At 41.7% G+C, this 17,012-nt stretch overlaps 1 protein-coding gene and 1 pseudogene across 3 annotated transcripts in view; one reads left to right on the top strand and one right to left on the bottom strand.

The window, feature by feature from the left end:
* Positions 1-15,282, top strand: part of pdzrn4 (PDZ domain containing ring finger 4) — a 50,867-nt gene extending 35,585 nt beyond the window's left edge. Inside the window, exons 4-9 of one of the 3 annotated variants that reach the window (XM_088348176.1) lie at positions 3,450-3,548; positions 6,752-6,814; positions 7,206-7,307; positions 7,370-7,468; positions 7,534-8,538; positions 11,311-15,282. In XM_088348176.1, coding sequence (XP_088204302.1) covers positions 3,450-3,548; positions 6,752-6,814; positions 7,206-7,307; positions 7,370-7,468; positions 7,534-8,538; positions 11,311-11,895 — 1,953 coding nt within the window. In that variant the 3' untranslated portion in view covers positions 11,896-15,282. The remainder of the gene's footprint in view (positions 1-3,449; positions 3,549-6,751; positions 6,815-7,205; positions 7,308-7,369; positions 7,469-7,533; positions 8,539-11,310) is intronic. The other 2 variants (XM_088348175.1, XM_088348174.1) reach the window with 2 other exon arrangements.
* Positions 813-973, bottom strand: LOC148357193 (5.8S ribosomal RNA; annotated as a pseudogene).
* Positions 15,283-17,012: the final 1,730 nt, after the last annotated feature.

Raw genomic sequence — 17,012 nt, 5'->3', positions numbered from 1 at the left:
ACATGCGGCAATCATTTCTTTTCAATTAGACATAATAGAAATGTTAAGTGGCAATTAAGCAGAAATGCAGCGAACAGATGTCGCTGAGTAACGGTTCAACATCGACATCGGCTGCTAAATGTGCTGAAGAAATTGTTGATAGAGGGCAAAAGAGTTTGGATACAAATCAGAATTAATTCTATCTTATTGGACCTATTGACCTTTTTAATTCAATCAATTCCAGATGTTGTTTTCTGATGGGAAGCTCCAGTGCCAGCCAATTTTTGCCAATTGGACTCATTTTTGAACGCCTACAAAAATGTATTCTGTAGCTATATAGGCAAAGGACATTTCCAAAGAAAGCTTGAATCCTCATATTCTAGTAGAAAAAATGTACATTTCTTTCTTTTACCATTGTTTATTAAACCACAGCTGAACAATGCTAAGTTTGTGAAAATACTTGTATCCAAGAATTCTTCTGAGGAAAACGTATTTTTGTGAATGATGTGTTTCAAGCAGAACTTTTACTTCAGTACTTATTCTATTATTATTTGTGATGCCTCCATTATCGAAACACACGGACACTTTGCTTGCAAAATAACATTTTAATGCAAGAACACTGATCTTATGTCACGACCAGAACGGAATCAGCACTCAAATGCGTAGCGTTAACCACAAGTTTATTGATAGAAAGAGGAAGGCCAGCGCCCGAGATCCAGTGCTCGCTGGATGCGTGAAGTAAGCCGCTCACACAATAGGATCGAGATCCAAACATGGAAGCGGATCTTCCGGAGATGGTGGTGTCGAGGACGGAAAAAACAGGTCGATAACTGGGACAGGAGAGCATGGGTGCCCATCCCAGCCATCTCTGGGCAGTGGGCAGGGGACACCCTGAACTGGTTGCCAGCCAATCGCAGCTGCAAATCACATTAGTTCTCGCAGCTAGCTGCGTTCTTCATCGACGCACGAGCCGAGTGATCCACCGCTAAGAGTCGTACAGCTGGGCGATTTTACGTCCGCCCGGGACGATCGAAGACAAATTCACGACACTTGCGCCGCACCGCGGGTGCCGTTCGGTCGCTCCCGCGAGCAACCCACTAACCTGCGGCGCGGATACTTTTGGGCGCGATACGCACCACACCGCGACAAGCCGAGCGGGTCGGGCTTTCAGCGCGGAGGCAGGTGTTATGCCGAGAAATGCATCCCTGCCGAGAAATGCGTCCCCTGTCGCGGGAGCGCGCACATGTCACTCCCGCTACTACAACCACATTTACCTCGTTTTATCTGACTTTTATAAAACGAGGTAAAAGTGGTTGTAGTAGCGGGAGTGACGTGTGCGCGCACCCGCGACAGGGGATGCATTTCTCGGCATAACATCGGCGCCCGGCGTCTCCCGCTCGGGCCGCGATGGCGCCCGTCGGCCAACTCGGCCCGGTAGGTCGGGTGCTTGGCGCTGAGGCCGGCGCTCGGCGTCTCCTACTCGATCGGACTCGCAGGGTAGGTCGGAGGCTCGGCCAAAACCACCCGCAAAAAGTGAAAAACTGTGAAGTAGTGACGCCCCTTCAAAAAAAATAAAAAAAACATTAATATTATTATTATTTTTTTTTTTTACTATTACAGGCCACGAAGTTCTGAAGCCGCGAACGTCGAAGCGCGAAGTAGCGAGGTCCCACTGTAAAACACAGCAGCAGCCATCTTCTCTCTCTTTTGGTACTAAAAGCAGCCATCCTTTGGCCTGAGCAACAATAATAAATAATATCCCCAAGTGTCAGTTAACATGTATATTGACAAAAATCACTTAACAAAAACAGCTACTTTGTTACTTAAAAAGCGCCTGTGACTGCATTGTGTTTTGACACGTTTAATGTGACTTTTGTGTTGAAATTAGCAGTACACCTTTAAATGGTGATGCTACCGCTTTAAAATGGGGCGGAGTTTGCGATCAGTTTGGTACCGGAAACACGGGAGAGAAAAGAACACAAGTGGAGGAGCTGAGGCGTGTTCAGGAGAGTGATCAGACATGTAGTCTCTTGATAATCGCTTGCCGCGCACTGCTGAAGGTTTTGTAATCGCTCACTGTGATTGCCTTACTGATCCAAAATGGCCGACGACAGTACAATGGATTTCGTTCTACAGCTTGCTTTGAGCGAGTTGGCTGATATGAGCAACAGTTCGCATATTGACACAGTTAAGGTTATCCTAAACGCAGTGGAAGGGTCATACCTGTCTTGCATTGTTCACAAACATTACCAGGCAATGTAAGACGATATATTACATCGCCAACAGCACTCGTCAGGGTGAGATCCTCCATCTTCTGCACTGTCGACGCCATGTTGGAAATCAAAGTAAGCGGTCTTTCTCCCGTGATTACTCGGGCACGCGAGCGCTCAATAATCACTGGCCGTTCAGAAGCTAGCGATAGCTCGCGATAGCAATCACTCACTCTCCTGAACACGCCTCAGATTTCCCTCTTGTCTAAGAGTTACGTAGTACACCCGGTGTTGATATGTCATATATTTTCTACATGTTTGTCAGAGTTTATAAAAAATAGAAACTCTTTGCTGCCGTAATTATTCAGATAAAAGCACTTACTGAGTTTTGATCTACTCTGCGAATGAAGCGAGCAGGGCACAGTCGCCATCTTGCCAGGTTGCCCGGGCCGTACTGACAACATCCGGTCATTAGGCGTGGTTTATTGACGTCACACATAAGCAGGAAATGGAGTCACACATGAGTGTCATGTTACATTACAATGAAAATTAGATAGATAGATAGATAGATAGATAGATAGATACTTTGTTCATCCCCGAAGGGAAATTCACATTAGACTGAAAACGTATTACAAATAATAGATAGAGACTGATCTTTGTAAAGTGACTGTTTCTGTGTGTGTGATGATTACTTAGACTGATCTTTGAAACGTGACTATGTGTGTGTGTGATGATTACTTGTATATTAGGAATATAAAAACAGGTTAATTTCATAGCATGGGAGTCTGAGAAATACACATCTAAAAATAGCTAACTTTACAATGTTTTAACAACATTGAAAAGCGTTGGTTTGTGTCATGTTTGGCCTCCTAGAAAAAAAAATATTTCCTTCGTCCATTTTTTTTGCACCAAATCATGTATAATAGTTTTTTTGTTTAATAAAACAAAAAAAAAACATCTTTTCACATATTGGCACCAAGGGCCAATGCTTCTGAAAACGTAATTAAACGTTATGGCACTGAATGAGTTAAAAAAATTGATACCAGCCACTAGGGTTTGACAAGGTGTCTAATCCCATTTCTGTCGGGCCTCATTAAAATCAAGTCATAAATTGATGACGTTTTGGAAGTTATTGGATATGCTCATAAACTGTTTTCGTAGCGCGACCTTTGAAGGTCGGATCGACACTCAGGGTTCAGTGGTTCAGTGTTTAGTATTAAAGCGGGAAAGAGTGAACTAAAGGTTTTTTTTGTCTGACAGGAAGTGGAATTATGCAAGCAGAATAGTCAAGAGAAGCTGGGCCTAACATTGTGCTACCGGACTGACGAGGAGGAGGACACGGCCATTTACGTCAGTCAGGTATGGTTAGTATGGTAGGGCCATTGGAGGCATCTGATTATTTATCAGACTGTAGCATATCTATAAATGATGTTTGCTCCTGAGAAAAACTCTTTTTTAAGGCGAGGTTTGTATGGTTCTAACTAGGGCTGCAACAAAAAAAAAACATAAAATCAGTTGCAATCAGTAAAAATCGATTACAATCAATAATTAAAACATTGGCAATTAATTTGTCATTGTTTGGCGCCTGCAGTTCCTCTTCTTCTCCAAAGATGGGAGCATTTCCTTTTTTTTTCAGTCTCCCTCACTATTCCAATCACCGACTCGAAGACATGCCACTTAGACCACCTTTTTAAAGGTGTTCCCAAATCTCCCTTTCAATATATCAAGCTTCCTTTCCCAGACCTCCTTCCTAAGTTCCCTTTTCACCCCGGATCTTTCTCTAAAGCCATAATTTTAAAGGTACTTCCAAATCTCCCTTCCAAGATATTACTACCCCAAGACTCCCTCTCAGTAGTTCCGGTCCCACACTCCCTTCTCCCTAGTAAAGCCGTTTTGTTGTTGTTAAATAAACGCGCCCCTGTTCGTCTCCTTGCTTGTTGTCCTGCATCTGGGTCTGTCCGACACCTTGTGACAGAATTTCATCATTGATTCTTTGTGTTGCGCCATTTATGCAGCACTCAGCAGGTTAATATAAGGCAGAGAGTGAGCATTGAATTTCCCCTAGATACGGCAACGAACTTGTAGTTGTACATTGGTTGGACAGAGGGCTTTTTGAGTATTTTAATGCACAAGGTCATCTTGATCCAAATGCGTATGTATTTCTATAGCACGTTTCAGGAACCAAAATGCAACTCAAAGTGCTATGTAAACATTTTTAATGTACAATAAGATGACAGTAAAGCCCGGAGTTACGCAAACAGCTTTACAGAGAGGCAATTTTGGTATACACGCAACCAACCACTAGTTTGGGGCAGCAGTAACTCAGGAGGTAGAGGGTTTGTTTTGGGAAGATTGGAGGTTCATTTCCAGGCTCCTCTGAGTTGGGTGTCAAAACGCCCTTGGGCGAGACGCTGATCCCTAATAACCCCAAGTATGCACAGTATGCAGGTAGGCACCTTGAATGGCCTACTTCATTAGTGTGTGTGTGTGTGTGTGTGAGAGAGTGTGTGAGAGAGTGTGTGTGTGTGTGTGTGTGTGTGTGTGTGTGTGTGTGTGTTTGTGTGTGTGTGTGTGTGTGTGTGTGTGTGTGTGTGTGTGTGTGTGTGTGTGTGTGTGTGTGTGTGTGTGTGTGTGTGTGAATTAGTAAAATTTAAAGCTCTTTGGAGGTCCTTAGTGACAGATAAAGCACTGTATAGATATACTTACTGTATAAATATACGGAGAAAAGAAGAACTACAGTACTATCCTGTAGTCGGAAAAAGGTGCACACAATACAAGATCTAACTTACAGCAGTGTCCGGATATTTTTCGACATCCCGAAAAAAATGTTTGTATCTACCGTTTTATGTAAGTCGAATGGTCGTAAGAAGGGGAGCCTCTATTTTATTTTGTATTTTTTATAAAAAGTATTTTACATATTTGCAGGTGTACATACATTTGTATGTATTCATTTATTGTTAGGCTATTTGACAAGTACTTCTCTGTTGTTTTGTCCAAAACTTTAAATCTGATTCATTAAATTATCCCCCCCCCCAAAAAAAAGAATCGACTGGTTCGTCGTTTATTAAAATAATCAGTATTTCTAGCCCTAGTTCCATTTGTAAGAATAACATTTCAAAAACACTTACGGAAAACCGAGGACAGCATCCAATAAGGAAAAAGTACAAAGGCAGCCCACCAATCAAAAACTGATAGGCCCATACCTATCAAAATATACAATTTGGTCGTCTTTATAAGATTTTATGCTGAAATATTTAAATAGGATAGTATTCAGAGATTAATACAATTTTCCTTCGACATATTGGGATTATTGCTCTTAAAATGCTCTGCCTGTAAGTGACAGCTTAATGCGGTCACTGCTGTTCCTTTGGACCTACAGACGTTGTGACACAAGTGACACAAGTGACACAAAATGTCTCAGAATCTCTGCTTTTATGTATTTTTTGAGTAATTGTCTCAGTGAGTATTTAGTTCTTCATTTCATAGTTGTGTGTGAATTGTTTCTTGAACAAAATACGGTAATTTGTGCCTTTGTGAATTTTAAGGGCATCACTTTGGATTTTTTGGGGGATTAAACTCCTCCCTGTGGACATTATGTAAAAAGATCCTTGCAATTATCATTTGGCTTAATAAATTAAAAAAGCCCTTTTTCCAGTTTTCAATCCATTATTTTTGTTGAAATTTTAAATTGACTGTAACATTGTTTCTGTAATAAAAAGATAAATAAAAAATATTTTTTGTATGTTTGCTGTTGCAGCCAAAATCAATATTTTGGCTTTAACTTTAAACTATTTACATTTTTTTTTCCCAAACCTTTTTTTTTTAAATTACACTAACCTAAATGCTAACCTAAATGCTAGTCATGCTGGTATATGGTACCTGTAGCAATGACTCCTCAGGAAATTTGTTTTGGTATGAGTCTGAAATAAATAGTTGTGATTTTGCAGTGGACCCAAATGCAGCAAGTAAGAAAAATGGCAAGGTCCTCAAAAATGATCAAAAACAACAATAAACTGTCTGAACCATGAAATGAAATGAAATGAAATGATCTGCATTTATATAGCGCTTTTCAAGTCAATGACTTCCCAAAGCGCTTTACAATGTGCTCCACATTTCCCAATAGCGGCCTTGCAGCCATGTAAGGCGCTAACCTGCTTATTGGGGGTATTAGGGGTTCAGTGTCTTACCCAAGGACACTTCGACATGTAACACGGACGAGCCTGGATTCGAACTAGGATTCCTTAATCCCAAGACGAGCGCTCTACCTCCTGAGCTACTGCCGCCCCCAAACAAACCAAACAACAACAACAAAAACAAGAATGGTGACTGGGCTCATTAGCAAAACAATCGTGAGCTCAGTATCTCTGATTTAAAACAAGCGACTGATTATTAAAGACCTTGTGTTGCTGGTTACAGCTGCAGCAAAATACACGCTATTCAAGTCCCCAACTCCAGTCAATATATTGTCCATTGTTGTTCTTTATTTATGAGATATTCTTTGTTGGAATTGTTGTCTGAATATCACCAACTGGCAGAAATTAATGTGTTATGTTGTCACGCAGGTGGAACCAAACAGTTTGGCGGCGAGAGACGGGCGGATAAAGAATGGAGATCGTATTCTTCAAGTAAGTGTTATGCCTCTTATAGGTTATCGGCTAGCTGACATCTCAGTGGCGTACAAACAAAGAGCAACAAGACCAGTGTAAAGCTTCCACTCAACTTCCAGCAATTAATTCTCTCGCTGAAGTGCGGTGTGAAAGACCATGGGCTGCGCTGTCCTCTGTCCTCGCGGCCCTATTATCTCCTTATGGCAGACCCATTACTCCAGAAGAGAAAAGATGAACACCGGCTGTCAAAGTAGAGTTAATTGTATGGCGAGTGAAGACTGAAATAGCTTGAAAGGGGGCACTTGCTCATTCTGTGGTTGCTGATATCGACAGCAATATGCGTAAGGATTTGAAAAGGTGCATCTGGGCCCTTGCAAAAAATTCATTTTACACATTTGTTTTGATGCAGATAAATGGAAAAATGATTCAGGATAGAGAGAAGGCTGTTTCCTTGCTCTCCGGAGAAGATACGAAAAGCATTGTTTTGCTGGTGACAAGACCGGACCCTCAGGTAATTGGTGCAAAAAATATGTCAAGACTTCTTGTCACTCATGTTATTGGTTTTGTTTGCAGGTGGATGACGATTCCTGGCTTGAGGATGAGCTACTGAAGGAACTGAAATTGGAGATCTTGGAGTTGGGGGGGAACAAATTCAACCTCACGCAAGACAAGGTGAAAATGAGTAACCACTTAAAAAGGAAAATCCAGATGTTGACTCTTAAATTTTTCATCGACAGCCTCGAGAAGAAAAGACAAATGACGCAGCTACATGTTTCTCCAACGGCCAGGACAAAGCCAGCGACTTTAAGTGCAGTATAGACAGTCCTGAGCACCAACCATTATTAGGAAGGCTTTACAGGAGGAGGCCAGCTCACTGTCCAAGGGAACAATGGAGATCACAGACCCAACACAGCACGCGGAGTTCTCTCCAATCAGAGGACTCAAAAAATCAGAGGACGTTAACAAAAAGCCAAGCTTGTGATGGAATGGTGAGCGCTGATAATGGTTCCAGTGGGATCTTGGGTTTGGAGAACCAATTCCAGCAACTCCTGGAAGTCAAGTGCCAAATTCGGAAGGGCGTGGAGTGCGGTGTGTACTCTATTCGCCATAGTATCGAGTGCAGCCTCACAGAGCAGGGGGAAGGAGACACGGTAAGCAACATAGAGGATGAAGAAGGGGACGACGTGCAGCAAGAGCTGAGGATGCTAAACGATGAATTGCGCAACATTGAGATGGAGTGCCAGAACATCATGCAGGCACATCAGCTCTGCCAGACCCGCCTAATGAATGATGGAAGGCCGGGGAGCTGCAATGAGCTGGCTGACAGTCACGAAGGCCCCCAAAGCGTGAAGACCCGAGAAAAAGACAGCTCCAGTGCCTACAACACAGCAGAGAGTGCTCAGTCAACTCTTCTGGTGAGGGAACCATCGCCTGAGAACAGACGCATACGCATCACCAACCAGAAGAACCTCCAGGTGGTCCTGTCCAAGTCCTCCGCCTCAGCCCCAATTCCTTATCCGCCGGGATCACCAGAACGAGGTTTACAAGCCGATCCCTGTGCCGTATTCTCAAGCAGCCCGGACCAGAGTAACCCTTCTCCGTCCGAGTCTGACCCGGCTCTCATGGCGGACGACGAGCGCTTCGATAAAAAAGGGAAAACCAAAGATCCAAAAAGAAAACCGTCGTTTGCCTCATACCAAACCAGCCCATACCATGGTCCCCTCGGAACCCGGCAACTTCAGGTTGGTATGATTACAGCAAAATTATTGAGTACAATTTTGATTTTCTCAGATCTGAATTTACTGGAATTCTAAAAAATAGTCTAGATCCAATCTCTTTTTTAACTAATATTTTTTATTTCACTCACTTTTTGCACTACTGGCAGTTCTTTATAGCTTGCCACTCCTTGCACATTTGCTCTCTGCACTATTGTACTTACAGCGTTATTGTTACAGTGTTAATGTTACTGTTTACCTGACTTGTTAACCTGAATGCCCATTTTGCACATCTGGTTAGCTACTCCTCTTGCACTATCGGCACTATGGTAAAATACTATACGTAGCCATAATACAATACAACTTTTACTTATATCTGTACATTCGAGGAAATTGTGCGGGTCAGATGTATCGACATTTCGTTCTGTATACACGTGTACTAGAATGACAATAAAGTAGATCTGAATCTGAATCTGAATCTGAATCTGAATCAAAACTGTAATATACTGGCATATTCTTGTGATTAAGAAGAAAAAAGACTGAGAAGGTGAGTATTCTAGCTGTTCTTGGTTAAGGTCAGACCTCATGATCCCCGATGATGGTCAGAGTCCTGCAGGTTTATGATGTTTTCCTTTCTCTAACTCAGTGTTTCACTACTTTTTGGGGGGATGATGTACCTAATGCAAATATTTTTTTCAGGCAAGTACCCTCCACCATGTTTTATTTAGGGCCCGGTCACACAGCCGTTTGCGTCTGTATCGAGGCTGAATCACGGCCAGAAATTTTTGCCTGTGAAGCGGACGCTATTGAACGCTTTGAGATCGCCATACAGACGAGATACAGCAGTGCTCTACACGCGGTCGGAAATTCACACGCGGTTGGCAGCGCGAAAAAGTTTTGCACTGCTCAAAACTTTAGACCATGTGTTAACCGCGGGGGGCACACGAGGTAATGACGCGGAACGACGTGCTATGGCCGCGGCCAGGGCGTGGTTACACGTGGGTAGGACGCGAAATTTCAGCGGGTAATCGTGGGTGGTGCACGGTCATAGCATGTTCTGCGCCTGTATCGCGGTGTTATTACGTGGAATTAGCGTGTTACGCGTGTGACGGTCAAACGCCTTTCTCCGCGTATATACAGCGCGATTTGCCGAGCACACGTCAGTTGTGCTCGAGACGTCAAGGGATGAACATGGATCCCCGTCACCGTAGTGACCTCGTCTTAATCCATTTTTATTTCTTGACATTTCTTTTCATTTCATAAAAAGATAATAAAATCAAAATGAAAAACTATTACAATAATAACATATTGGCTTCTTCGGTGCCATAGCTTGAAATCTTGATCTTCACGGGACTGTGTCTTGAGCGGTTATGATTTCTACAGCCCGGTGGTATGCCGAGAAATGCATCCCTGCCGAGATTTGCATCCCCTCGCTACTACAACCACTTTTACCTCGTTTTATCTCACTTTTAGGGAATGTAATGGCGAACATATAACCAAAACCACTTCGTCTTGCATTTGTTGGTAATGTAATACAACTTAAACCATTCCGTCTTTGTAAATTTGTAAATTCCCTAAAAGTGATATAAAAGTGAGATAAAACAAGGTTAAAGTGGTTGTAGTAGCGAGGGGATGCAAATCTCGGCAAGGATGCATTTCTCGGCATAACGCCGGCTTGGCAGCTTTTATACCCGTGGTCCCCACGAGAAAATGACGCGGAAATGACGCGATGAGGAAGCGGAACAGTCGCCGGCGTCTGTTTTGCGGGCATACCACCGATGAACAGCGGGTTGGCCAATTTTGCACATTTTCCATCGCGGGCAACCACGGGCAAAAAAAAAACGCAACATTTTACCCGTGATACAGACTCAAACGGCTGTGTGACTGGGCCCTTAGGGAAAAAAAGGAAGGGTGATGGACCAGGAGAGAGAAATTTGGGGACAGGTGGAGGGGAGGTGAGATAGAATTAGACAGAGAACGAATGGGATAGAATGCGAGAAACAGTGAGAGAGGGAAAGGAATAGCGAGAGAGAGCGAGGGAGATGGAGGAAGTGAGCAAATGAAAGTAAGAGAATGAAAGAGTGCAAGAGACGGAAAGAATGTGAGAGCAAATTATGTAAATTGAAAGTGCAATTTAATGAGAGGGAAATTGAGAAAGACGGAATGAGAGAAAGTGAGAATTAGAGGTGAAGAGAGAGAAGGAAAATGTGAGCGAGATAGCATGGGAGAGAAAGAGAACGAGAGAGAGAATGGAGTAGAGTGAATAGTAGAAAAAATGAGAGAGAAAGAGAATGGAAAGCAGAGAAAAAAAAGAGAATGACAGAGAAAAGAAAAAATGCCTCCCTTCCAAAACATCTACCGTTGAATTTGATTGTTTTTTTTTTTTTAAGAACTACACATTTTATAGACATGTAATCTGTATCATATATAATATAACTTGACCACTTTACGAATGCTTTTAGATTTTATATTACCTTAAATTACCATAACTTATCTGGCCAACTAACACGTTTCATCAGGACCAAATAGAACTACAGTGGGACCTCGCTACTTTGCGATTCCACGTTCGCGGATTCAGAGCTTCGCAGGTCTAAAAACTAATAATAATAAAATAAAAAAATGATTTTTTTTTTTTTTTTTTTTTTTTAAGCATTTTTGAAGGGGCGATTTTCACTTTTCGCGGGTGGTTTTGGTCCCCATTAACCGCGATGACCAAGGGATTACTGTACTTAAAAAGTTGGATCTTGGATGACAAATCAATTCCAGAAAAAAAAATGACTCGGACTGCACTGACAATAGTCTGTGTTTCAGAGCTACATGCAGCTGCTCCAACAAAACTCTTCCCTGGAGTATTCCCAGAGCCAGCTGAGCCTTCTGAGCGTCTGCCGAGATCCGCTGAGCCGAGGTGCTCGGTCCGGAGAACCTCGCCTAGAGTGGAAGGTGAAAGTGCGAGCGGACGGTTCTCGCTACGTGGCCCGGAGGCCGGCCCGAGACCGCATCCTGAGGGAGCGAGCGCTCAGGATCCGAGAAGAGCGAAGCGGCGGCATGACCACGGACGACGATGCCATCAGCGAGATGAAGATGGGACGCTACTGGAGCAAGGAGGAGAGGAAGCAGCATCTGGCAAGGGCCAGGGAGCAGAGGAAGAGGAGGGAGTTTATGCAGAGGAGCCGCCTGGAATGCCTGAGAGAGGGGCCGACAAGTGCGGCTGAAGGTCCCAAGGAAGTCAACATCTTGGAGCTCAGTCACAAAAAGATGATGAAGAAGCGCAACAAGAAGATCCTTGACAATTGGATGACTATCCAGGAGCTCATGAGCCATGGGGCACGAGTGCCCGAGGACTCTAAAGTCCATAACGCCTTCTTGTCTGTTACAACCGTGTAAGACGTGGGTCGGGAACCTTTTGGTCTCAAAGAGCCTTGTAAGCATAATACAATGGGTTATAAAGCGCACCCCCAAAAAATATTCTTTTGTGGTAGTTTGAATGGGAAAATATTGCCTCTAGATACAAAGGCGTTTCAGGATACGAAGTCAAAAATACAGTGCAGTGCACGCTGTCTTTAGTGGTCCCCAACCTTTTCTGTACCACGTAAGGTTTGATGTTTGACAATATTCTCGAGGCTCAGCCAAATGATAACATCAACACTTTAGTGTTACCACTAAAAATAATGTAATTATGAAATATAAACTAATGCTTTACATGTGCCGTCTCCCCGCTGCGATCTGGGTTTGATTCCAGTTGCATCCAATGGTGATCAATGATATATTTTGATTGATCGATCGATGCAAAAATCATTTGTTATACCGTAGTTTTCATTCCCTGCACCTTCTAGTTTGTTTCGGCTTATATACGAATATATAGAAAATAATTACTATATTTTTGCAATTATTGGTCAATCGATAAATGTTATAATTGACCACAATTGCATAGCAATAGTGGCAACAGAGATCAAACTAAAGCACAATGGAAAAGAGCACCAGGTCCTAACTACCAGAGTCAGGGATTGTTGTTCACAATTACATAACACTGGATACAACTGGAATTAAACCCGGATTGCGGTGGGGAGAGTGCCGGATCATACCCACTTAATCACTAGGGATACAGATGTGACAGCACATGAAAAAGCATTAGGTCTTATCTCATTATCACACTATTTTTAGTCCAACTGCCAAACCTGTTAGAGGGATGAGAATACAAAGTGAAACAAATCAGTATAATATGTAATTTCACATTTTCTCAGCTCAAACTAAGCATTGTAAGTGACAGATATTTTGAACATGTGCAGCCATGCGCTTATTTATGTCTTTCAGGATGACCGAATTACCCTCCACAATGCCTTTCTCTTCATTCAGTTCAGAACGACCACATTACTTCCAACAATGCCTTTCTCTTCATTCAGTTCAGAATCTTGTGTGCTTTTTAAAGCCTTTGCGAGTCAGTAATGCAATATTGAATTTCAGTGGTCCCCAACCTTTTCTGTACCACAGACCAGTTTAATGTCTGACAATGTTCTCGCTGCCCAGCTCAATTATAACACCAACAATTTGGTAAAGTGACTTAAAGCAGTGTGAAAATGAGATTCCCAGTGGTCTACAGCAGTATTTTGAACCAAAGGCACATTCCATTCTTGTGGTACACCACCAGTCAGTGCTGTTGTATCTCAGTCAAGTAAATCCCTGTGAAAGAAAGATTTTGTTAGACCGCACAGGCACACAAATTAGATGATTTCCCATGGCACAGCGACACAGTGGGTGAAAAACACTGGTTTAGTGGATAGGATATGGCGTGCTCCCTGCTGGGATCCAGGTTCTTTTACTGTTGCTTTCTGTGTTATGCAATTGTGATCAGTGATACAGTAGGTCACAAAAGTGAGTACACCCCTCACCTTTCTGCAGAGATTACATGATTTTGTAGAACAACACTGAAGAGACATTGCTTTGATCCAATGAAAGGTAGTCTGAGATATTATAGCAGTGAAAATTTATTTTAACCCTCGAGAACTCAAATTAACATTTGAAACCCCTTTGCGACGAAAGTGAATACAGCTTAAAGTGAAAGTTCTTGAAGTGCATGGTCTGAGTACTTCTAGGCTGACCTCCCACCTCTTCAATTTGAACCTGAAACATTTGTATGTAGAGACATTTGTAAGTAGAGTTACCACTTTACAAATCTTTTTTTAATCACAAACCATTAATTTTCAGTCCTCAAGCGTGTCGTTTATCATTCATCATTTTTTCATATCTTTTGCAAACTATGCTTAAAAGGATATCTAGGAAATGTCAGAAGGGGGACATCATGCTCTGTATTCTGATACGTCAAATTGGCTAATAGACACGGAAAACATCAAAATGACATTTTTTCTTACCATAATTAAAGGTAGAGAAGCGCTACAGCACTCCTGCCTCTTGTGGTAGAAGAAACGCGTCAAAGAAGTGATATTTATCTCCAAGCCAGATGTACTCATGAAAAGAGCCGCATATGGCTCGCGAACCGTACATTCCTGACCCATTGTGTAGGAGATGTTTACAAGTTGTTGTTATTTTTTAATCAAGTCATGTGTTGCTCGTGCCAGACAGACTGTTGTAGCTTCGTACAAGTAGCATTTCTTTACTTGAAATTTCTTGCAAACTCAACTTTTTGATGATTATACATCTGCTTTTGCTAATGTAAAACTGAAAAAGGTCTTTTAGTGATTTTGTCTGAAGCTTGACTAGACTCATTCGAGTTGACGATTGTTTTTTATAACGAGGGATCTTTTTTAAGATTTATAAATTCGCTACTATACCTTTTTGTATGAATTTCCCCCCTTTTTTACACCTGATGTGATGTAAATAATGTTGTAAATGTTTCACTCAAACCCTGAAAGTCGAACTAAAAATGTACTTTGATTAGAGTTGTTGTTTCATGAAAATATTTTGAAGCCCCAGTGTGTAATATTTGACCACTAGATGACAGTGTTGTCTAATGCGAACAAAAATAGTGCCACAGCAAGCAAAGATGCTAGACAAACATGGTGGTGACTACTCGGTGGAATTCTGTAAAAGAAACACAAATTTCTTGACCTATGGGTGTTTTTTTCTAAATTTACATTGGTATGATAGTTCATGTATTTTTGTCTAGTATCCAGACCAATATACTTTTTTTTTTACTGAATGACAGTTTTTAGTGCCACTCGGAGGCATTAAATTTACACACTGTCCTTTTAAGGGTCCTAACTAATCCAAACACGACATTTTGATTATTGTTATATTCGTACAAAATTAGTAAAACCTAAATCCACCTGCTGTTATACGTTACTAGGGGACGGTCATTTTGCCAATGCTTTCAATGCTTCAGCTAACGACCAATCACGATCAAGCTCCTTCCTGAACCAGATCCATGATTGGTTATCTGAAGCCTGAGTATTTGTGCTGTCATCATAACTCGACAGCAATTTCAAAATGGCCACCCCTGAGATGAATAGAAACAAAACCTATTGTTTTTTAAATTGTACTCTACAAAGACTAAATGTCGTGTTTAGATTAGTAGTACGTAGTCAACACAACATAAAATTGTTACGACATATTTCGGGTTGACTTCCGTTTTAAGAATTCCACAACCGCTATCAGTGACTTTTTTCTATCACTGTAAAATTCACTTCTGTAATTAATTGAAAACGTTTAATACTCATTTGTATCAGTTACTCTTGTATTTATTCTAAATTATTATTCTTAATTATTACAATTACATGGCTCCATTTTGAAGCATTTGAAGTGGTCGATAAATGTCTGATTTGTACCTTCACACAAATAAAGAATGTTTTTTATATTTTAGTGGAGTGTATCCAACTTTCCCAAAAGGAAAGGTCAAGTTCTGAATGCATGAACGATGTATGAACTTTGCAAGAACTTTTCAGCACACGATTTCGGTCACTCGGGGCGCCTCACGCACTCTCAATCGCTGGATAGATGAAGTGAGGGCTCCTGTATGTATGGACAAAGCTCTGATCAAAGCCGTTCCTGCCATTTAGTGGGGATTTATCATTCTGAAATCAATCCCACAGGCATGATACTTACTGATCAGCTGCACCGAACCTATTATAATATTTTTTTTTCTAAATAAAGGAAAAAAATAGTTTTACACATTGGCACCCGGTTATAAAAATCCTGCCTTCACGAAAAAAAAAATATTAGATTTTTTTTTAGCATACATTTTGCACATTTATTTTCCCCAAGACTGCGATCGGATGAATGTTGCGCAATCAGCTGCACTGTTATCGCTTAACTAAGCCTATTTGAGCGTGATTATAGCACATGATGATCACTAATTGAACACCCGGGTGCAAAAAACGAGAAATCCCCTAATGGCGCCACCTGGGTTATTACCCCCCCCCCCCCCCCCCCCCCCCGCACCCCCTGCAAATCAGAAAACTTTTTTTCCGTGATGCTTCCTGGCTTGACAAGAAATAATCATGTCAACTCAGTTTGCAAGATTCATGCATTTGCAATGGGAAGACTGTATATAAAAAGGAGCGCGTGGGGGATTGTTGGGTTTCAGTATGGCTGTTTGGAGCTCGGAGGCATTCTTGCTAAACTCTACTTCCATTTCAAAGCGTTTTGCGAGACGAAGGGGAAGTCTCCTCATCCCCCGTCAATCTGCTGTTTCCGACTTTATCCGGTCGAACTGAAGAATTAATGAGACACATCAAGAGTGAGGCCTTTTTGCATCACATTAAATCAGGTGCACCCATGTTTTTCTCCCCCCATACCTCCTCACCCAACCTTCCTTCGTGTATGCGCATCTTCTCAAGGACAGAAGGACAATTCCTTGCAAAGAATCCAGTTTCAGACCGATTAATCTTGGCGTATTAAGGTTTAATCATATTTTTTTGACACACTGTCGATAAAAATATGTAAAATGTGGTCTCATCTATGTGCCTCATTCGTATTCCAGCAGCCAAGTCGGAAGGCTGTTAAAAATTGCAGCATCCCGGCGCTTTTTGAATCTAAGGATGACTTTGAAGCAGCGAGAGATGATTCGGGAGCCAGTGAGACTTTAAGGGTTTATATTTTTGTATACCTTTTTTGAGGTTTATGCATTAGAGAGGAGGGGATTGGAAGAAATCTTTGCCTGCTGGGCCCTTAACTGGCCTGAAATCACAGTTCCTGCTAGCGGTTACAATTTGTTAATGTTTGTAGACTACACAAGGTTCGTACGAATTTTTAATGACCAAATTAAGCACTTTTAAAGACAATTTTCCAATTTCTCCAGTATCTGCATCTTGGTCACTTCAGAATCAGAATCACCTTTTTTATCATCGCATTACTACAACAAGATTGAAGTTATACTCCAGTTGGCAAAAAAAACACAATATGAAGACTCAGAAATCGAAAGATATAAAATGTTTACCTCTGATATAAAGTATTTACATCTGGAATAAGTTATTACATCAGTTAAATTAGTGTAACTTTTTCCAGTCACTCAAAAAGTGATTGCAGCCTTAACCAGGAAAAGACATCAT

The sequence above is a fragment of the Urocampus carinirostris genome, chromosome 11 (assembly GCF_059441175.1).
Source record: "Urocampus carinirostris isolate Australia breed hairy pipefish chromosome 11, RoL_Ucar_1.0, whole genome shotgun sequence".
Lineage (NCBI taxonomy): Eukaryota > Metazoa > Chordata > Actinopteri > Syngnathiformes > Syngnathidae > Urocampus > Urocampus carinirostris.
The sequence above is the reverse complement of the archived record's forward strand: the minus strand, read 5'-3'. Positions and strand labels throughout refer to the sequence as shown.